Genomic DNA, 23,319 nt, shown 5'->3' on the forward strand with positions numbered 1-23,319 from the left:
CTAAGTCCTTCCTCTGCATTAGGTTTCGTCCTCACACTCGTCACTGCTTGACGTTATGTTATATGTGTACATGCTCATCTTCTATATTCTCTACTTCAATAAAAGTGCCATGAATGCAGAGCCTTAGATTTGCCTACTGATGCATTCCTAGTGCCTAGCACAGAGCCAGGCACATAATAGGCACTCAATAAATAGTTGTTGAATGAATGAGTGAACTGTCCCATTGAATCCTCACGACCATCAAGTGAGATGGGTATGATTCTCTCCCCTGTGCACATGGGGAAACTGAAGCTTTAAGAGACCCAACCATTCTTGGAGCTCCACACCTGTATTTCACATGGCCTGCTAGAAGTTCTAGGTGTTTCTTTCCCTGTTTTCTCTCATCTTAAAGCCAATATGGTTAAAGCTGAATTTTTTAGCTCTGCATCAGATTCCAGGGCACATTCACTCATTCCTCTGCTCTAGTAGCTTTCTTAATTTACACTCCTCCTGTTTCTGTTGGTGGTACCCCTTGCCTAGATGAATAAATCCTACTACATGGAAAGAAACTCTGCCTCCTCCCCCAACCTAGTCCTGCAGATTCGTGTTGGCCCCCAAGGTTTGTCCTTGGCAGGATCTCACTGCCACCCCCTATTCTCTCTTCTCGGCATCTCAATCAATCCTCACTATGAATTCTTCATCATCCCTGGCCTCCTAGCTAGACAGGTAGGTTAAGGAGTCTGAGTGACTGTCAAGAAAGGGCGCAGGCTTTTGGTTTTTGCCATTTGGGACTCTATGCTGGGCATCCTGGGCTCCAGGGCCTCCCTGCCTCCAATTCCTGCCTCTGAGCCAAGCTCTGTAGCAGCAGCCCAAGGGATCTTGTTAAAATGAAAACCAGAGCATGTCATTTCCTTGCTTAGTAGTCATCAATGAACCTGCACTGTCGGTGAGGAGGAGGGGAAATGGATACTCTCACACGTGGCTCACGGGAGTGTCGTCTGGTACATTTCGGCATTATCTATCGAGATTCCGAATGCATGTGCTCTTTGACCAAGCGTCTCCACTTCCTGAAAATTATCCTGCAGATATACTCACACAAGCACAAAATGATGTATGTGTGAGGTTATTCACTGTAGCATTGTTTGTTGTAGCAAAAGATTGGAAACAGCGTAAGTGTCCATCGGTAGGGGACTGGTGAAATAAATTTTAGTGTATCCATAACACCCATTAAATAAGAGAATGAGGAAGCCCTTTATGTACTGATATGGAATAATCTTCAAGATGTATTGTTAAGTGAAAAAGGCAAGCCGTGTGTATAGTGTGTTTATAGCTACCATTCATGTAAAAAAAATAAATACATGTACCTTATTTTCTTGTACATGTACAGAATAGCTCTGGAAGATGCATGAGAAAATTACATTGGTTGCCTTGGGGATACAGACTAGGTGGCTGGGGGACTGGATGGGGTGAAGAATTGCTACTAAATGCCTGTTTGGACTTTTTGAATTTTGAACCTTGAGATGTATTATCTATTAAATGTGAGTTAATATTTTCGAGTGAATGAGTCTAAGATCTCATAGGATGTATACACCAAGTGGCTACCTTTGGGGCTGCAATTACTGGTGATAGGGAGTGGGAAGCGTTTCTTTTTTTTTTCTTTTTAGCATTTCTTTAATGTTTGAATGTTTTATAAAATGTATTACTTTTTTGGGGAGAAAAAATAATGAAGATACTTTGTGTGAGAAAATACAATTACAACTGTGCTCATGGATTGGAATCCTCTCCCTTCTCCCCCAGACAAAGGAAACACACAAACAAAAACCCAAAACCCAAATCCATCAACTCCCCCCAACCCCACTTCCCAGCTTTGCCCTTAGAATGAAATCCAAGCTCCTTAGCCTGGCTCACACCAGCACAGTCAGGCCCCTGCCACCCTCTCGACGTCACCTCTCAACAAACCTGATTGCCGAAGCCTGAGCTGCTTACAATTCCCCTCATGCCCCAGGCTGTTCCGCTTCTCCCAACTTTTGCCTGAGCCATACCCTGTACCTGGACTGCCCTTCTCTGAAATCTTGGTCTGGCAACACCTTCTTCTTCTTCTTCTTTTTTTTTTTTTTTTTTTTTGAGACAGGGTCTTGCTCTGTTGCTCAGGCTGGAGTGTGATGGTGCCATCATAGCTCACTGCAGCCTCGACCTCCTGGGCTCAAGCAATCATCCCACCTCAGCCTCCTGAGTAGCTGGGACTAGAGGCACCTGTCACTATGCCTAGCTAATTTTTTCTTTTGTAGAGATGGGGTCTCTCTGTGTTACCCAGGCTGGTCTCAAACTCCTGAACTCAAGCAATCCTCCCACCTTGGCCTCCCAAAGTCCTGGGATCACAGGGGTGAGCCACTGCACCCCTTATCCTTTGTAGATTGCTGCTACTTCCTCCGAGAAGCCTTTCATCCTAATCCCCACATATCTGCCTATCCTCCTGCCCCACAGGGCTGTGAGCCTCACAATGGCATTTGATAAACATTCTGTGCTGTCTGACATCTCATTCCCCGCCTTCACCCAAGCCAGGCCCCTCCTATCCCAGGAGCAGTGAGAGCACCCCGCTGGAATTGGCAGCCACTCCCAGCTGTGTGACCTCAAGTGAGTCACTTCACCTCTCTGGTCTTCAGTCTTCTCATCCTGTCCTCCTCGCACTCCCCCAAGGCTTCTCAGAGATTAGTCAGGTTCTAATGTCACCGTGAGTGAAGTGGGGACAGCGGGTGGGCGTGCTGCACCATCGTTTGGTGGTGTTGAGGGGATAAGCAAGAAAGAAGCCACTCTTCCTTAAAGGTCTCTGTGTCTTAGACACCCTTCCTTAAAGATGCTTGTGTTTTTCCATCAGGTCCTTAACAACTGCCATGTGGGCAGAGCTCTCAAAACTGCTGAAACCAGCCGTCCTCCCTTCCCCAAACTACACTTGTGACCCCGGAAGAGCTCAAACGCCTGCTTCAACTTAGCTCCAAGGACAAGCCGCTTAGTTCGGACCTTTGAGGTCCTTTTAGGGCACCCACAGCGGCTGCTTCCTGCCTTTCTGTTTCTCTTCCAGTTTTGGAAGAACCCCCCACCCCATTCCTTTTCTGTTCCTCAGTCCTTCCATCTTCCTGCCTGGCTGCCCCTCCCTCTCCGCGACCCTGGACTCTCCTGCTGTGCACAAGGTGCCCCCTGTGCTGTCCTCAGAGCTTCTGGGACAGAAGGCTCAGAGCAGACGTCTGGGGTGGTCCTCATCCCGCCCCGCCCCTGGCCCCGCCCCACGGCTCCGCCTCTGGCCCCGCCCCGCCCCTCACCGGTCTTGGGGTCCACGGTGAAGTGGTGCTCGCCGTCCAGCACGCTGTACACCAGCCGAGCGCTGCTGCCGTACGTGGGGTCATCCGCATCCGAGGCCATCACCTGCATCACCGACGTGCCTGGGCCCGGGGGACCAAGCGAGACAGGGGTCATCTGGGGCTGCCGAGCTCGTTCCCCCACTTCGCCTCACCCCAGGGAAGCTGGGAGAGGAGACCCTCGGGAGACCTGCGGGAGGCCATCGAATACAGCCCCTCACGGTCCCCATCCCCACTCTGAGCCCCAACCCTCTTCCTGTTTTGAGGCCTTTCTAGTGGCGCAAGTGTGACCATGGAGTCAGATCTGGATTCAAGTCCCCTTGGGGTGGTTCCCAGCTGTAGGACTCTGGCAACGAAAGGCAGCCTCTCTGAGTCTGTTTCCTCTTCAGCAAAGTGAGGCAAATCCTAGTGCTTGGTTCACTAGGTTGAGGGGATGAATTCTAAACTGCCAGCACAGAGCTGTTCACAGAAGTTTCTCAATGATGGCGACAATCATTACAGTCATCACAGTCAGTTGGAGCCAGGACTGGAAACCAGGACCTGACTCTCAACCCAGGGGCCATTCTACCCACTCCAGCTCCTACTGATTCTTCAAGGGACTTCTGCCTCCTCTCCCCACATGATGGTGGTAGGGGACAGCCCAGAGGGACAGACCAATTCATCGGGGGTCAGAGGCCAGTGTCTCTTGGCCCCCGGCAGGAGAGGGCAGCACCCAGCCTTCCCTTTGGAAAGTTGTTGGCTGCGGGCCCTGGTGCCCTCCTCGCCCCTCCCCATGGGTGCCCAGACAGCCCACCCCCAGACACACACACTTCTCATGCTCTGCACGTAGACTGCTGGGGAGAGTATAAATTGGATAAAAGTCCATCAAACAGCGGCAATTAAGTTATTGATTTTTGACGCTGCCTCATTAAACCGGGAGCTTCTTTTGGTCTGTCCCAGAGATGGCTCTAATTTGACATCATGTTCAATTTGACGAAAGCAGGGCTTGGGACGTGAGGCTAGACCAGGTGGGGGTGGGGGTAAGGGTGGGGGAGGGTCAGGTGGAGGGGCCAACAAAGCCATTGAATCCACCCAAACCTTTCCAGAAAGAAGAGGGTGAGCTGCAAGATTCAAGAGTGAGTCTTGGGGGTTCAGGATACGACCCAAAGGGAAGGAGATGGAGACCCCACCTCAGAGAGATGCCCTCTGCTGGGTGCCTGCTGGTGGGGCCAGGCAGGCCCCTCCTGGGCTGGGCTGGGATCCCTGGGCCAGCAGGGCTGCATGCTGGGAGGTGAGGCCAGTTCACTGCCTGGCCAATGAGTGAGAATCTGGAAGTGCTACTGCAGCAATTCTGCTAAGCCCAGCCCGCCGCCCGCCTCTCCCGCCTCCAGCCTGGGGCCCTCGATCATTCCAGACAGACACATGTATTTATTTTTCACTCTTCTGCATTTCTCATTTCCCTCTCCAGGTTCCCCCTCCCAGCCACAGTCTCCTAAAACGTCCCTGCAATGCGCCTCTCTCTTTGGCCACTCCAGCTCCATGTCAACCATGTCAGAGTTGCCCAGAGAAGCTGAGGAAGAGGGATGGGCAAGCCCCTTCCCTCCAGATGCTGGTGCCCAGGGGTCTCCTACTCAGGGAGGACACAGCTCCAGGTGCCTCTTGCTGGACTGGAATTATGTCCTATTGAGCACTTATGACACGCTGGCTTCACCAGCCACTTAAATCCATCATCTCTAATCCTCATAGCATCTCGGAGATGCAGAGTGGGCACCCCCCCCCCAATTTTACAGGTGAGGAATCAAGTCAGACAGGGGAAAAGATTTCACTGAGGGCACAGAGTGAGGAAGTGGTGGAATTTGAACCCGGGACTCTGGGATGCCAAGTCCCTTCTGGGAAGCATATCAGCACAAGTACAGTGACTTTGGGGACAGTGGTCTGGTGTACTGAGTCACAACCAGCGATGGCACTGCCACTTATTAGAAGTTTGACCTTGGATCTGTCATGAACCGCTTTGTGCTTCAATCTCCCCATTTTGTGAAATGAGGGTGGTAGTATTACAAATCTCCTGAGATCATTTTGAGAATTCAATTTCCACGTCCAGCACCAAGGACAGTGCCTGGACCATGCCAAGAACCCAATAAGTGCAGGTTGTTGTTGTCAACTCAAGAGGCACAGCACACCAGTATACAATGGCACAATTATGCCTCCCTCACAGAGGTGCTGAAATGGGAGAAGATACATAAAGCATCAGGCTTATGGTGGGTGCACAATAGCTAGTGGCTGTTGTAATTGTTATGAGAGAGGGTCTCCCTGTCACTCCCCTGGCAAGTCCCTCCCACTCCCTGGGCAAAGCACAATGCAGGGCTGAGTGACTCCCCAGAGACATGGCTGAGCTCTCTCTCTCCCTGGCTGCATCCCAGGGACTCCCGAGGGGATGATGGAACCATTTCCCCAATCCAGGATTCTTTATTGCAGCCATTATAGTTAATGCCGACATGTGGGAATGGTAAAGGGTCAGTGATTCACCACTGGTTTCCCAGGCCCCAGAGGAATGGCTTCCTTGGGCCACACACCCCCTCCCACCTTCTTCAGAAGTCAGCAGCTCCCCAGAATTGGCTGACAAAAGGGTGCCAGGCTTGTAGCTACTATGGGACCACCTCGGGGTGGTCCCACAGGTTCAGCAGTTTATATTTCACAGTGCCGCATCATGTCCATTCTCTCCTGCAGACTTCACACCAGCTCTGTGATATAGACGCAGTGGTTTGTTGGTGAGTCAGCTCTGAGGGGTGGAGGGGTCGGGAGGAGTGCCCTGCTTTGTAATGTTTGCTGATTTCCATGGTGTAAATATTCTCACCATGGCCCAATTTCAAGCTACCAACATGATATCAACTGGCCCACAAAACTCCTGAAAATCAACATGTGGCTCTCGTGAGCTGGTACGAGCTGACTCCAGCACACCCCTGCACCATCCCCGTTTCACAGCTGAGGAGACTGCTATGCACAGTGAAGGGTGAAAACATGAATTAATAATGAAATCCATTATGAATTATGTAACATTATTCAATAACTGATAAAGATAGCTTCCATTTATTAAATAACAACTTTGTACTAGATACTATGATATAAGCCCTTTTTGTATATGATAGAATTTACAAAACAGGGCCTTCAGATAAGCTTTTAATATTTTCACTTTAAAGAGGAGGAAATGGAGGCTGAGTGAAGTTAAGTAATGAACCTCTTAGTGCTTCCATTTCCTCATTAGTGAGATGGGTAAGAATACTACCAAACTCGTGGATCACTGTGAGAACTCAGATTTCTATGCTCAGCACCAAGGACAGTACCTTGACAAGTTCACCTGGTGCAGGAGAGAGGCAGGTTTCAAACCCACGTGGATCTGATGTCAAAGCCCACATATATCCTGCCTTAGAGGGAGGAGGAGGGGCTGCTTGGAGTAGAAGTAGATAGGTGAGACAGAGAGAGGGAGGAGTCAGACACAGGAGCAGGGGGGCAGAGGAGGGGAAGGACAGGAGCTGGGTTTAGATTCTCCCTCCCCTACAGCTGGTTCAAGCCCAGACTTCCAGAAGTAGAGCTGGGACTGGTTGACAGGAGCGGGCTGCTGTCCGTGGTGCTGCCGCCCAGCCCTTCTGCTAAGTGGTGGTGAAGGGCCTAGGTCCAGGCTGGAATGGGAAGGGTTGCCCAACTGATTCTTGGCTAAACAGGATCTCAGGGCCCATGGATCCATGTGGAATGTTAGATATGGAATGGCTTGTCCTTGAAGAGCACAGAAATCAGAGCTTCTCAACTTGGCGGCACGTTAGAATCTCTTGGGAGCTTTAAATAACATTGATGTGGAGCCCCATCCCTGACCAATTAAATAGGACTCTTGGGGAGGAGCCCAGGCAAAGGTATTTTCACAGTCTCCAGAGTGCATCTAAAGTGTCTCTCGGTCTAAAAACTGATGCCCTAGACTGAATCCCTCACTGAACTGATGAGGAAATTGAGTCACAGAGGGGCTCGATGACTTCCCCCGGGACACATCATTAGTAAGCAGTAGGGAAAGATTCAAACTCAGGTCTGCCTAGCCAGCATGCTGCCCTCCTGGACTCATTGAGCCTGTTCTGAGACTGACACCTGAAGGAAGCAGGTAGGATAATGTTGCCACCAAGTCATTAGAGCTCTTCCCAGCTGAAGTCAGCATGAGAAGTCGGACACTCTTCAGAGGAGATGCCCTCGCATCTCCATGGAGACTGGGTGGGCTTTGGCATCACAGAGTCCTGTGGTTTCAGGTCCTACCACTTCCTCACTCTGCACCCTCAGTCAGATCTTTTACCCTTTCTGATCCATTTCCTCACCTGTAACATTAAGGGGTGCCCATTCTGAGCCTCTGAGCTGCTATGAGGATTAGAAATGATGGATTTAAGGACCCAGTGTGTCGTGGGTGCCTAACAGAAGCTCATTCCTTTCCCTTCTCTCCATATCATCAGGAGGCACCTGGGGCTGTGCCTCCCTGAGTAGAAGACCCCTGGACACCAGCATCAGGAGGGAGGGGGCTTGCCTACTCCTCATCTCTGTGTTGTTCTGACTTGGTTTGTTGTGGAACAAGAATTGGAATATGTGTCCTGGATCCCAGGCCAGAATTCTTTTTTTTCTTATCCCTTAATCCTTGCTATCTGTGAAGTGCAGTTGAGGCTCCAGACTCAAGTTCCAGACCCCCCAGGAGGAGCCCCCAGCTGGCTCTGGGAGTGGGTGGTGCTGCATGGAGTGGAGCTCAGGGATTACAGACATACATTCTCATTCCAGCCCTGTCCTTGGCTTTGTGTGGCTGTGGAAAAACTTCCCAATCTGATTGGGCCTCAGTTCCCCTTCTGTAAAATGGAGATAACACTTTATCATTCCTGTCTCCCTGGGTGTGGGAGACCCCTTAATGAGAGAAAGAGATGAAGCACTTTGGAAAAGAACAGAGTTCTCAGCCGAGGTGACCACATGTCATTATTATGAAGACGTTTGTAATTATTATCATCCTGCCTCTTCCCTACCTCCTTTTGCCACCCCACTGGGTCTGGGGAAACCCTAGGCTCACATTTAGCTTCTCAAACATTTATAAAAAATGAGTCCCACCCCTGCTGCTGCCAGCACTGTGCAGAATGCTTTCTATTAAAAATTAAAAACCACTTGTCGAGTCTCTGGGAACGCTCAGATTACACAGGAAACAAGCCCCCTCTCAACATCCACCCCTGCTGCCCTCCTCCCAACTCCCTCTTCGATCATCACTTAGAATGCCAGCTGGCTGGGCTGGCCTCGACCCTGCTTCTAGCCTCCCAGCCAGGGCAGCCTAATGCAGATGAATGGCACACAAGAGATGCAGGAAAGTGGCTGCATGGGAGGAGGCAGGTCCAGAGACAAGTGACAGAGAAGGCGGCACAGAGAGAGGGGTCAAGAAAGCGGGTAAGAGACAGAGAAAGAAGGGTCAGAGGGACAGAAGTTCGTGGGGCAGAGACAGACAGAAAGCAGTAGAAACACAGAGGTTAAGTAGGAAACCAGAGGAATCTAGAAACAGAGACAGAGCAAATAGAACAGAGACAGAGGTACATATGGAGCAGGAAGAGGGGGCAGAGCAGGAGGAGGAACTAGGAGAGGAAGGTGAAGTTTGGCCTGGTGGGGTGAGGGGGCCTGCTGCATTGCACCTTCCTCCAGAGTCTCCAGGGAATGTGAAACACCCTCCCCTCCTCACCTTTTCTTTCCTTATGGATCCTGGCCATGGACATGCCCATCCAGGCGACCCCTGACTGTGTGTGTGTGGATCTGCTATGTCCTCCTGAGAGAGAGCACTCTCTTATATCCCAAATAGACCCACAAGCGCTTCTGTCCTCTCAACATTTACCAGGCCCTCTGTTATGCAATCTAGTGACTTTGTTTGTTTCGGACTGCAACATTTGAAGTATCTGTGATAGCATCCTTCTACTCATGGCAGAAAGCAAACATTTTTGCTTATGATTCAATTCCATTCATTCTCTCAACATCTACAGAGCACCTACTATGTGCTAGACCCTCGAGGGCAAGATGGTAGCTTTATCATCTTTGCACCCTAATGCCATGTGGCCACAGGGCCTGGCATACAGAGAGTGCTCATATTTGTTGGATGATTTGTTGATGGAAAAGACAAAAAGAGACAGGGATATATTCCTCCCTGTCCAGATTACCCGGGCCATGGGGCCAACTCCTGAGGACCAGGGCCTCGGCTCCTGTCTGCTGCTTCTCCCCACCAGAAGCCTCCTGTCCCGTTCCCCCCAGCATGGGTGGTGAGAGCCAGTGCCGTTGCTAGGCAAGGAGATATTGCACGTATAGATCTTCCTGGACTTTAATTAAAAACATCTTTAGAAGTTGTCTCTGCAGAGACCAGCGATTGATTCCTGGCTTGGGCCTGCGGGCTGCTGAGCTACACTCTCTCAAGCTACAGACGGGACAATTGGAGGCTCCCAGCCTGCTGCTGCCCTCTCCAAATGATATCCTTGGGGAACACACTCCTTCCTGCCTTCCTCCTTTCCTCTCTGTTCCCCCAAGCACCGAATTTAAGAATCAGATAGTGTGCTCTCCCAGTTTTACTTTCCTTCCCCTCTTGAGCCTCAGTTTCCATAGCTGTAAAATGGGGATGTCAGTACTTAACCCAAGAGAGTCCCCAGGAGGCTGAAATGATATTAGGGATGTGAAAGTGATTTTCAAGCTGTGAAGTTTTGTGCAAGAAATGATTGTGACTCTTTCCTCAAAGAAAGCTATGGATGCCGAGCCAAGGAACTCAGGTTCTGGTTTCCGCTTCTGGGTCTAGTTCTGGCTTCAGCTCTTACTGTGGAAGCTCAGAAAAATCACTTTGCATTTATTTCTTCATTAGTAACATGAAGACACTAATACTGATCCTGCTTATTCCTCAGGATTGTGAGAATAAAGGGAAATAGCTCTGTGAAAGCAGTGCTTGCTGATAGCTATTATTTAGTGAATATCCCAAGAAGTGCAGGCTGTACTACCAAGACAGTCTTTTCCCATCTATTAAAGATGCTGCTCACAGAGGAATTGAAACACATGGAAAAGTGCCCGTTTCCACATTCTGTTGAGCCTCAATCTCATGGTCTGGCAATGTCAATTCTATGGCATGTGTGCTATGACATTCTCCTTCCTTTGCCCATGGCAGACATCACTAATCCATCATGGCATTTTTTCTACCAAGGCTGAATGAGATCTTAGACTCCTTCTCAATACAGCCCGACAGTCACTACCAATTGATCTGAGTTAGCACAAGAGACGAAACTGATCTGCTACCACTTTGAGGTCAGGGGTAGTGTCTTGCTCATCTGTGATCTCTACATACCTAGCAAAGTGCTATGCACATAGTAGGCCTAATATGTGTTTATTGAATTAAAAGCAACTACTTCTCTGTCCTCTGTGGGGCTATATATAAAGTAGGTGCTAATAAATGTTTGCTAAGTTGGGTGACTCATCTTTGCAAGCCCTACAGAGCCAAGTACATTGGAGGCCTTGTGTATAATGGGTGCTAATAAACATTTGTGGATTTAATTCAATTACTTATCTTTGCATCCTCTGCAGTGCCCAGAATAAAGTAGTGGTTAATAAATGCACATTGAATTGAATTTCTCATTTCTGTCTTCAGTATCTTCAATAGTGCCAGGCATAGTGTCTTGCACAAGATTGGCATGAATAAGTAGGAGGAGTTGTGCTGGGTGTGGGAGACCTGTGAAATCCTCTTGCCATCCCATTCAGGTTGTGACAGCCTAGGGAAGGGGTGTGGCTCCCTGACATTGAAAGAATGTCTAGTCCAATTCTTCTCTATCAAAACTTACTCCCTGTTGACGTATGCAGCATCAAGCTGTAAATTCCCTCTCTCTGCTGCTGACTTCCAAAGTTGTATCTTTAGCCTCATCTCTCTTCTGACGTCTAGACTCATAGATCCAACTGTCCCCTTGACATATGAACTTGGATGTTCAGTAGACACCTCAATCTTAACTTGCCCAAGAATTAATTCTTAATTTGTTCTGCAAACTTGCTCTTCCTGGAGCAGTCCCCATCTCAGCCACAGTACCTCCATCCATTCAGTTGCTCAGGCCCAAAACTTCAGCATCATCCTTGTCTCCTCTGCCTCTTACTCCCCACAACCAATCCCTCACAAACCCTGTTGGCTCTACCTTCAATGTACATCCAGAATTCCATCTTGTCTCACCATCCACACTGGTCCAAGTCACCATCACCTCTTGCTGCACTATTGCAATTGCTTCCTCATTGGCCTCCCTACTCCCAACCTTGCCTCCTACAGTCTATTTTCAACATGGTGGACAACAAGTCATTCTTTTAAAATATAAGCTGGATTAGATTACACCTCTGCTCTCCATCTCACTCAGAGTACAACCAAAAACCTTTCAACGGCTACCAAGTCCTGTGTGATCTATTGTCTGAGGTATTCAGATTCCAGATATTCTCCCACTCACTCACTTCTCTTCAGCCACAGACCTCCGTGCTATTCCTCAAACACGACAAACATGCTATGCCTCAGGACCCTTGCATTTGCTGTTCTCTCTGCCTGGAACATTCTTCTTGTAGCTTAGTGGTTGTCCAAGCATGGTCTCCATGCCAGCAGCATTAGGGAGTTTGTTAGAAATGCAGACATTTCTAACAGCCCAGACCTCGTGAGCCAGAAACGCTGGGGGGACAAGGGCAGCAATTTGTGTTTTAACAAGCCCTCCAGGTAAAGTGGATGCACAAAAAAGTTTGAAAACCACTGTTTCACAGAGCTCCTTGATTCCCTTCCTTCAGATCTTTATTCAGATGTCCTCCTCCAGAAAGACAGGACTTCCCTGACCCCTCTATCTAAAATAACACTCCCTGCAAATTGCTCCTAACTCCTTTATTCTGCATAGCACTCACACCATCAGGCATATTAATATTCATTTTATATATCTACATAAATATATAGATATATAAATATATAGATATATAAATATATAGATATATATTTATATTATAATATTATATATAATATATATTTATATATAAATATATAAATAAATATATAAAAATAAATAAATATATATTATATAAATATTATATATAATATATAATACAAAATATATAGATATATATTAATATCTATATTTGTATATATTTATATATTAATATCTATCTATCTATCTATCTATCTATCTATAGAGAGAAAGAGAGTCTTGCACTGTCACTCAGGCTGGAGTGCAGTGGCATGATCTCTGCTCACGGCAATCTCTGCCTCCCCAGTTCAAGCAATTCTTCTGCCTCAGCCTCCCGAGTAACTGGGACTACAGGTGTATGCCACCATACCTGGCTAATTTTTTTCGTATTTTAGTAGAGACGGGGTTTCACCATGTTGCCCAGCTGGTCTCGAACTCCTGAGCTCAGGCAATTCACCGGCCTTGGCCTCCCAAAGTGCGAGGATTACAGGCATGGGCCACCGCACCTGGCCTATTTTATATTTTTAATTATTTATTTGGATATTATACATTTGCTTGTCTCTGTCCTGACTCTCCCTGCTATAGTATGTAGGTTTGGCACATAGCAGGCACTCAATAAACATCTGATGCTTGAATGAACCCTCTCAATGCTCAGAAGGGAACTTGGGGTCCAGAGGGGGCAGGAAGTCGACCAAGGTCCTGCAGGGAACCAGGCATCCTGACTATCAACTCAGGGCCCACTTGGCTGCATCAGGCTTAAATGACTGGTGTGCCCCTGCTCAGAAGCGTGGCTCATCAGAGGCCCCCCGGCACACTTCCCTTCCCTTTTAAGCTGTGAGTGGTTTAATTTGCAAGCGCTGCTGCCTTTCATGTCCCAAGCTGCGTCCCTGCTCCCTCTGATCTCCGAAGCTGCCCAGACCCTGGTGCTGCTTGTCGGCCCCGCCCTCCACAGCCGGATCAGGAGGCTCAGTAATTGTGACTGATTTTCAAAGCTGCCTGGAGTCTCTGCAAGCACCATGGTGTCAGATTTGCTTCCCCTTCAAATAGTTGCTCAAATGAAATAAACTAATTTAATTTCTGCTTCTCCCTTCCCCCTCCTTGGTTCCCAGCTGGTTCAAATTTAGTCCCCCCCACTCCCGACATTTTTCCTGAGTGGACTGTGAGAGTCAGTGGGCTGGGAGAGGGAGTCAAGACAGAGCTGGGTCTCCATAGGCCAGTGGTCATAAACTGGGGGCTGCCTCTGCCTCCTACTCTCCGCATGACCTTGGATGAGTCCTTGCCCTTCTCTTGGTCTCAGTTTCCCCACCTGTGAAACAAGGACCCTTGCCATTCCAACAACCTGGGAGCCACGCCCAGCAACTTGCTCTGTCACTGACTTGCTATGTAGGTACTTTCTTCTCTCTGAGCCTCAGTGTTCCCATCTGCTCAATGGGGATGCTACCATTAGTCCTGCCACCTCTCAGAGTTGCAGTGAGAGTGAAGTGGTCATGGAGGAGCCACCATGGTGGAGATGAGGCTGCTCTTCCCCTGGCACCTCCCCATCCTCAGCCCTTCTCCACAGTGCAGCAGAGGGAATTTTCCAAAATGCAAGTCTTCCCACGTCACTCCCTCAGTTAGGCCTTTCCCAGGCTACCTGCTTTCCTATAGTCCTTCAGATGGGGCTCCTGCTTCCTTCTCTAGCATCAGCTCTCCCCACCTCTCTGGACTTTTTAATGCAGAAATGTGCAGGTCAGTTTTAAGTGAAGGGAGACAGGGCTGTGAGTTTAAGTCAGTAGGTAGGGGCTGCCGGACCTAGAAAGTCAGGGACTTGCTGTGTGACCTTGGACATGTCACTGTCTCTCTGAGCCCCAGTTTCCCCATTAGCAAAATTGTATGCTAAGTTCTTGCCAGGCTCTGAAATTCCATATGTCTTTGCCATTGATAATATCCAAATTTATCTCTCCAGCCCAGACCTCCTCTGAACCTGGATATTCAACTCTCTTGTTCAAGATCTCCACTCAGCAGCATAATATGTTTTTCTAACTTAACAAACTTCACACCAAACTCCTAATTTCCTCTCATCCCCCAAATCTGTTCCTTCAATCTCAGTAAATGGAAATCTATCTATTTAATTGCTCAGGTTACAATCCTAACAGTCATCCTTGAGTTTTCTTTCTTTCACACTCCATATCCAATCCATTAGTAAATGCTTTCAGCTCTACTTTTAGGATATATCCAAAAGGCAACCTCTTTTCAACACCTCCACCGGTACCATCTTGTTCCAAGCCACCATCACTTCCTGTTCACAGGCCACCTGCTTCTGCTCTTGCCCTCTTTTCTGCCCATCTATTCTTCATGAAAGAGCCATGGGGTCCTGATCATGTCATTTTTCTGAGCAAGACCTTCCATTGACTTCTCAGCTTGTTCAGCATAAAAGGCAACGCCCTGGCTATGGTCTACATGGCTGCATGATCTGGTCACCTTGTTTCTTCTCGGCAGAATTCAACTGCAGGGCCTTTGCATGTGCCATTCCCTCTGCCTGGAATGCTCTTCCCCCCAGGGCCCATGCTCTCACTTCCTCCAGGTCTTCAGAGAAGCCTTACTGGACCAATGATCTAGTTGTTCACTTGCTTATTGTTTGTCTTCCTTAGGAAGAATGGGCCCTCCATGAGAGGAGGGAATCTTCTGCCTTTTCACTGCTCTGTTCCCAGGGCCTAGCATGTAGTAGGTACTCAATAAATATTTGTTGAATGAATGAATATACTCATATAGACACAGCATGTCACATGCACACACAGGCCTTAAAGTGCTTCTTGGTTAGGTGTTTGTGTGTGCACATCTGCATATATATGTGGAACACACATGTACATCAGACATGCATGCATGCATTCCTGTGTGTGTACACCAGTCTGCACTCACATCCACAGCCCCACTGTTCCCTATTTCCCCCTCATCCCTTGCCCACTATTCTCTCTGGTTCACCTCCTCCCCTTCCCCTACTGGCTACTTGCTCATTATCCCAGCAAGCTGCCAGATTTGGCCCAACTTGGGGAAGCTGGGCTGACAGCACCCTCTCCCAGGAGCTCAAGCACTCCTGGCCTCTGACACGCAGCCATAGAGCTGGAAGGTCCAGAGAGGTACAGCATCCAACCTTTGGCCACAGCGAGTCAGCAATGGAGCGTGGCTTAGGACCTAGGGCAGCTGCTTCTTGTCTAGCCTGGCTTGCAGATTACCTCGAGTAACATGGTAGGAAGGAGATGGCAGCTACTGGCTTGTGCCCCTCACCCCATGACTCCCGTTTCTACCAGAGCCCCAGGAGCCCTGAGCTAAGTGGGGCCTTGATGGTCAGAAACGGTCTGGGGGTTTCCTGGTGGGAGAAGGCAGAGTCATGCAGCTTTAGCCTCAGTGTCCTGCTGCTGTGTGCATGGCCCTTTCTGAGTATGGTTGTGTCTGATGTCTACACAGAGATGTATATTTCTGTGTGTGTGCACTTCACTTTCTACGGGCATAATCATGTGTGCAGTGCTCCTGGGTGTGTGCAGTCATACCCAGGTAAGTGCAACTGAATCTGTGTCTGGGGGCTTAGCCATCTCTGTGTGAGGCTCTGTCCCTAGCTGGCTGGATCTTGGTGAGCTGTGGCTTCCTCTGGGCTGTAGACAGAGCTGCCTGTCTCATTCATCTGCCTGTGCCCATGCCTGTCTGCGGCTGCACACCAGGGGAGCTGGACCCCAGGATGCTCATGTCTGCTTGTGGCTTTTGCCTCTGTCTCTGTACATGGCTGAGTCTGTGCAGAAGCACTATCTGCGTAAGGGCCTGTTTCCTGCCTGGGGTTGTGCGTGGCTAGGTCAGGGTGTGAGGTCGTGGGTCTGAGTGTGTGGTTGGGCCCTGTTTCAGCTGTGTCCCAATCTAGCTGTTCCTAGTGGTGGGTGTGCCTGAAGATGGGACTATGTCTGTGTGGAGGTTGTTGCCAAGGGCTGTGCTGTGTCTATGTGCAGTTGAACTTTTGTGAAGGGCTCTGTCAAGGCGTCCAGCTGTGCTGTGTCTGTGACTCTGTCCAGCTGTGCCTGTGTAGGGGACTGAATCTATGAATGAGGTTGTGTACCAGTGTAGTGGTGAGTTGTATGCGGGGCTGGGCTTGTGCATGTGGCATGTCCAGATCTGCAGCTGTGTCTGCATATGTGACTGGGTGTGGCTGTATGAGCATGTCCGAGGGCATCACTATGTCCACATGCAGGTCCACGTTCATGGGGGGCTATGTCCATGGATGTGGCTGAAGTCATGTGTGTGGTTTTGTCCAGGACTATGCTTGACCCCAGGGGGCACCTGAGCTCACACCTGTACCCTGTACCCTAGGTCAGCAGGCTCTGTCTTTTCTGTCCCTCCCCAGAGGATCAGCTACTCCCCTTCCCAGCAGGCTCCACTTGGGGATCACCTTGATCCCATCCCGCACCCCGAGGGCCCACAGCCCACCTGTAGGTGAGAGCTCGGCCACGCTGCCAATATAGGGGCCGTGCAGGAAGCGGGGCTCACTGTCATTGATGTCCTGCACCTTGATGATGAACTCCGACTCGGGCTCCAGTAGGCGGTTGGTGGCGCGATCCCGAGCCTGGGCCCGCAGCGTGTAGAAGGTTTTCTGCTCGCGGTCCAGGCGCTCCATGGCATGAATGTCGCCTGTCAGCTCGTCGATCAGGAAGATGGTCCCAGCACCCTCGCCTGAGATGGTGTACTTGATGGCCCCGTCACCCTCGTCTGAGTCGGAGTGGATCTGGGTAGGCAGAGAAGAAGGCAAGGTGGAGGCTGAGGAGGAAGCTCCTCTTGGCCTCACTGTCCCATGCCATTGGCTGCCTATTCCTAGGCCCATCTCTTCTCCAGCACATACACATCTTTAGTGAGGACACTGAGGCCCAGCAGCCACGCTCACTTCCATCCCTGGCCTGGAGTGTTTCCTCAGCCCGCTGGGGCCCTCCCTGCCCCTGGACTCTGCTTTCCCCTCTGCATTCAGAGCTATCAGCCTTGGAGGCAGATCTGAACATGGCCTCCCTGCTTACAACCCTCCAGTGGCTTCCCATTGCCTTCACAAAGAAGTCCAGCACCACCTCCACACCTCTCTCCCCTTTAGCACGCACAGCTCTGAGGCTTCTGCCTTGAGCCCTGTCCTTGTTTCTCTGCCCGTGGAAAGTCTCTCATCCTGCAAAGTGCAACAAAAATGCCACCTCTTTCAGAAAGCTTTTCTGGATCCTCAGTCTCCCCCTGCCCCCAGGATCTCTCAGTACATCAAGCCATCATGATCATGTTCAGCCTTGTAGGATGGCTGTAGCCAGCACTTCTCAAACGCTAGTATGCATGCAGTTCACCTGGGGATCTTGTTAAAATGCAGATTCTGACTCAGTAGGTCTGGGGCCAGGCCTCAGACTTTGCATTTCTAACAAACTTCCAGGCTGCTGGTCCATGACCTCACTGTGAATTACAGGTCCACTGCTCCCTAGACTCTGCACCCCAGGAGATTGGGGTGGCATCTTCCTCATCTTGGTATATGGAGAACCAGGCTCAAGACATAGCACATGACAGGGAGTGAAGGGAGAGAGGAGGAAGGGATGTTAATTGAAAGAGCACCTTCCATGTGCTAGGCACTGGCTAAGCAATTTATGTACTTTTCTAGTTAAAGATGCTTTTTTAAAAAACCTGCTAGAGTAGGTTTTGCTATCTTTATTTTACAGATTTTTTTCCCACTTCCTAATGAAGATTGGAGAAGTGGGATGGGTTCTTCAAGGTCAGGCCACTGGAAGAGCTGGTCTGACTCCACACTGGGCTTTCCCATTCCATCTAAAGCCTCCGGAGAGGAGCCCAGGGGAAGGGAGAGACAGTGCAGCCTGGCCCAGCCTTGGCTCTGGCATCGCCTCCCTGTGCATCCTCACCCATCACTTTGCCTCTCTGGCCCTCAGTTACTTCATCTGTAACATGGGAATCATATTAGCATTTTCCTCCCAGAGGTACTGAGGGGTTTGCTGAGTTGAGAATCCATACAAGGCCCTTAGCAGGTGTCACCAAGTGACATTTACAATATTTAGCAGCCAGCATGGTGGGGGTACTGCCCAGGCAGTGGTACTGCAGCAGGATCCCTGCTGGGCCAGGCAGGAACCCTTCAGTTGCTGGATCACAGAGAGGCCCAGGGGGCTGAGAGAGTTGGGGCGAGGGAGAGGAGAGGGACTATTTACTGCAAGTATGGAGGTTTTTCATGATTTTAACAACCAGTACAACTACACCAGTTTGTACTAGCTGGAAATAAGCCCTGTCTGAGACATAATAAGTGCCCAATGAATGGTAGCTATCGTTATTATTATATTATTACTGAATGTTAGCTATATATAACCAGGATTTAATCTAGGCACTATTAGGCTCCAGATTCCAGGCTGTTTTCACTGCCCTGAGATCTCTTGGGTGAGGAACCAGCAAGACGTCTGTTTTCTTGCAATCAGAAACACCGAAGTCCTTATCTTCCAATGCCCAAATCTCCCAGGCAGCTTCAAGCAGAGGAAAATCCATTCCGATGAGGCTTTGGGCAGGTCCCTGCTCCTCTCTAAGCTTCCATGGAGATGGAGTGTGGACAAGAGAATCCCTAAAGTTCCTTTCAGGCTGGGGTGCTGGGGACCCCAGCCCACTCAGCAGGAGAACAGGTGCCCATGAAGTCATCACGAAGGGGGACGAAAGCCCATCCCCTGCCACGCAGGAGGAGCCGGGGTATAAATTCTGCTGGTAGAACTTTGTGTCTGAAAGGTGGATTATAGAAGTGCCATTTGGAAGATTGAATGGCCCATAAACATTTTCATATTTCATTAGCCGATTAATGGGCATCTCTCTCTTTTTGGCGAGTCTGCTGATTCTCAGCAGAAATTGCGGGGACTAAATGGAGGTGTCTGGTGGAACCTTTCCGGGTCCCCGTCCTGTTATAGATTGCCCCAATTAATGCCCGTCCTGGGCTCCACTGAGAAGCCTTCTTCCTGTCCAGTTACTGTTAATAGATTTCTCATAAGTGGCTGGATTGTAAAAACCTCATAACTCAGTTTAATGCCCCCAATAAAATTATTTCAGGACATCGGCCCTGAATCATTGGCAGTGCTGAGGATGAGGAGACCTGTCTCTCCTGTTTGCTGTTTATACGTTTTTTCCACCATTGCCCCAGGGGAGATGGGATGAGAGGGGGTGATTCTGTTCCCTTTTGGGGTGCCTCTACCTGCTTCCCAGCCTGATCTGTTGTCTGCTTATTTCATCAGCAAACACTTCTGAGCAGTGTGGTAGAATAGATGCCATTTGAAGAGATGCTTAACAGCTATAATCTTACTAGTCTTCATCATTGCCCTGTGAAACATTATCATTCCCATTTCTCAGGTTAGAAAACTGAGGCACAGAGAGGGGAAGTCATGTGCTGTGTCACATGGCTAAGTGTGGAAAGCACGCTTCTGACTCTACCACTCACTAATGTTGGGACCATGGATTTGTGAATTTTACCTCTCTGAGCCCCTGTGTTTCCACCTGAGAAATCAGACCAAGCCCTACTTGGCACAGGTGTGGGGAGGATTAGATGAGAGCATGTTTACATTGACCTAAGCACTCTGTTAATGGTTGTTTCCTTCCCTTTCCATCTCCTGGGTCTCCATCATGTCCCTGAAGGCCTTGATGTTTTGACTCAGACCCCAGGCAGGGCTCACTTACGAGTGAGGAATGGAGAGGAGGGAGTAGAACCTAGTGGTGATGTCATCTTCTGTGGAATATGACACTGAGCTCACGCTGGGGCCTACTGGCTGCTCTCTGGGGACTGCAGAGTCAGACAGGGGCAATCTGCCTGGGCGGGAGCTAAGATCTGGGAGTTACGAATTCAGGCCCAGCTGGGGCTGCCTGCCCTGCCTGCCTGGGTCCCGGCTCCAGAGTGAAGAGGGAGTGCCTCTGGCTCTGCCCTAGGAAGATATTTCTCAGGACTCTCAGCTGTGAGTGGAGGCTGGAAGATGGTGCTCTCATTTATTGAGAACCTACTATGTGTCAGACATGTGTTGCAGGCCATCTGCAGAAATCCAACTTGACTTTGTGGGGTTTGTAAATGTATCCCTATTTTCCAGGTGAAGAGACTGAGATGGCCCGCAGTCTGTTTGACTCCAAAGCCCAGTTTGGTTTCTCTGCAGTCTCTGGGAATCTGGCTAGTCTGCTTACAATGCCTATAGCAGAGGGTGAGGGAGAAAAGGGGAAGGGGGGAAGGAGTGGGTTACTGGGTGGCCACTGGGTTGCACAGCTTGGGCGGTGGCCTTGACACCAGTCTTTTGCCCTGTGCCGTGCAGGCCACAGTCATCGGTGGCCTCTTCTCTCTAAGCCTCCATTTTACCACTTGGGAAAGAACCTCAAACCACAAATCAGGAAAGATTATGTGCTTTGGAGTCAGAAGCAGCTCTGTACCAGCTTCAGCTTTGCCAGCAACCTGTGCATGACCCTGGGCAAGTGGCTACCCTTCTCTGAGCCTCAGTTTTCTCATCTGTAAATGGGACTGATATTGCTTCACCACATATATTCTGAAGATTCATAAGATAATATATGGAAGTTCCTTGCGCTTAGTAGGTGCTCAATGTAGATTAGTTCCCTCTCCTTTTCCTGTCCCAATCTCAGGAGGGGTCGAGGGGTCACCTAATTCATCCCCTATCTCCTGACACAAGAACCACACAGACTCAAATCCTGACCCACTGGAGATCCAGGGGCCATGATCCAATCAATGCCTTCTTGTCTTTCAAACTCAGCTTGTTTCCTCCTCCAGGCAGCCCTCTCAGATGCCCTCTCATTTGGTTGAAGAGACCTCACCTGCTCCGTTCCTGCCCTGTACACATGCCCCTCTACTCCACACCCTCCTCTAACTTCTAGTGTTGCACATCTGTGTCCCCAGCTGTCATGGGCCTCAAGGTATGGACTAAGTTAGGTTTGTCTCTGTCAGAACTCTCTGTGCCTGGCACACACTAGGTGCCCTGACAATGCCTGCAGAGAAAATACAGGGGGTGGGAAAGTTGAATATGTGTGTGTGTGTGAGTGCACGTGAGTGTGAGCTTGCAAGTTCCTTGAGGGCCAAGCATCTGGCTGTTTATTCCATCTCCCCAGCACCCAGCATGGGGCACAGCACCAAACATATTGAATAAATGAATAATAAAATATACAACAGTCATCAGACTCCCCCAGTTGTCTTCTAGGATTTCTGGAGGATTCAGCCACTCTCAAATCCCAGGTACAGATGGACAGTCGCTGGGAACCTGAAACACTCCAGGCACAGTTCTAGACCTTTTACTGCTATCTCATTGATGTCTCATCTTGTGCATCAGAGCTTACTCTCTCCCCGTCATGTAGATGGGCAAACTGAGGCCCAGAGAGAGTCTAAACCCCACCTAAAGTCACACAGGTAATGAGAGATGGCCCCAAAGCCTGACACCACATTCAGAGTTCTTTCTACCACATCAAGTGTGGCCAGCCCTGGAGGAGAAATCCCCCTCAAGCCCCATCCCTTGATCATAAACAACATGAAAAACACAAGAGCGATGGTTTCTCATCCCAGGGGGCTGAAAAATGGGATTTATGAAGCCATTAATTACTTCCTCCTAATTAAATCAAAATTAAATGCGAGCATAGGTACGTTTTCCTTATTAAAGACAATTAAACGGACAGTGCGGCTACGCAAATAAAATGAGTCCAGGATTTAAACGGAAAGCAAATCAAATAAAAAGCCTCCCCGGGATGAGGGGTGTGTTCACGACTGTGCTACTCGTAAACCAGGAGTTCATCAATTTTCTTTAAATATTAGCAACTTAATTAAATCTGCTCTCCTCCCCACTTTAATCCTGCCGTATATCTAAAATAGATCTCACCGCCTACAGGAGTTGGTCATGAGTGCTGACCCCATAATTCTATCTTTTTTTAAAAAAATTAAAAATCCTACAAAATCCACATCCAGCTGACAGAGGCCTCAGGGGAAATTACAGTTCGGAAAAGGGATTAGTCAGAGTACCCAGATTTTATGGAAATGCTGGGAGGTTGCTTTGAGGGTGGGTGTCGTGAGAAGGTTCGGGGAGAGGTGGGCCAGGGTTGCCAATGGGGGCAGGGCCGCGGAAGGAGCTGTTTGTGTGGGGCCTTGGCGACAACCGCGGGGCCCAGCGGTTCCTGTGGGTGCTGACAGGAGCCTGGCGGTGAGTGATGGAGGAGGCGGTTGTAAAATAGGTTACCGTCGGGCGCCCGGGGTTCACTCTGCGGATGGTGCTGTTGCTAAGCTACCTTTAGAATTCGACAAGGACGGATGCTCTGAGCGGCTCCCTGGGGTGGGGGGAACCAGGAAGCAGTGAATTAACTGAAACCGTGGTGAAGTCCTTTCTTCCTGAAGAGTGAGAAAGCGTGGTATGAGAGTGTGTGTTTGCATTCATACGTGCCCACACAAGCACTCGTACATACGAGGGGCTCAGCTGGAAAGGCGACAGGTGGCTTTTAAAAGCCCAAGCTCATATTCCTAGGGTTGGGGGGTGGGGTGGGCTAATGACAACCTTCCCCCCAATTTAGTGGTAAGAAACTATACTGTTAGGTTGCCAAAAAGACTTTTTGGGATTTGGGGCGGGAGTTCACAGTTAGATGGTACACTCAAGATGGTGGAACTATCCATAATAGTGAGACTTACAAGGTGAGACTTAACAACATAAAAGTGAATACTTACTGAGCACGTGCCAGGACCCAGAAAGTATTCTAGGTTCTTGACAAATGCTAACTCACTGACTCCCCAACGCCAGCCTTTGAGCTAGGTCCCAGTAATAGCCTCACTTAACAGATAAGGAAACTGAGGCACAGAGAGGGTAAAAACAGTTGGCCCTCTGTATCCGTGGGTTCTGCATCAGTGAATGCAGCCAACCCAGGATCAAAAACATTCAGAAACAAAATTGGGTCTGTACTGAATGTGTACAGACGTTTTTCTTGTCATTCTCCAAACAATATAGTATAACAACTACTTGCACAGTATTTACACTGTATTAGGTATTATCAAT

General features: G+C 49.3%; 1 protein-coding gene across 2 annotated transcripts in view; it reads right to left on the reverse strand.

Moving 5' to 3' along the window:
• CDH22 (cadherin 22) overlaps positions 1 to 23,319 on the reverse strand; it is a 134,615-nt gene that overhangs the window by 50,304 nt on the left and 60,992 nt on the right. For both annotated transcript variants that reach the window (XM_016938033.3, XM_054674990.2), the window contains 2 exons: positions 16,745 to 17,039; positions 3,297 to 3,416 (listed from right to left, as the gene is read on the reverse strand). In XM_016938033.3, coding sequence (XP_016793522.1) covers positions 3,297 to 3,416; positions 16,745 to 17,039 — 415 coding nt within the window. The remainder of the gene's footprint in view (positions 1 to 3,296; positions 3,417 to 16,744; positions 17,040 to 23,319) is intronic.

This window comes from Pan troglodytes, chromosome 21 (genome assembly GCF_028858775.2).
Source record: "Pan troglodytes isolate AG18354 chromosome 21, NHGRI_mPanTro3-v2.0_pri, whole genome shotgun sequence".
NCBI classification, from domain to species: domain Eukaryota; kingdom Metazoa; phylum Chordata; class Mammalia; order Primates; family Hominidae; genus Pan; species Pan troglodytes.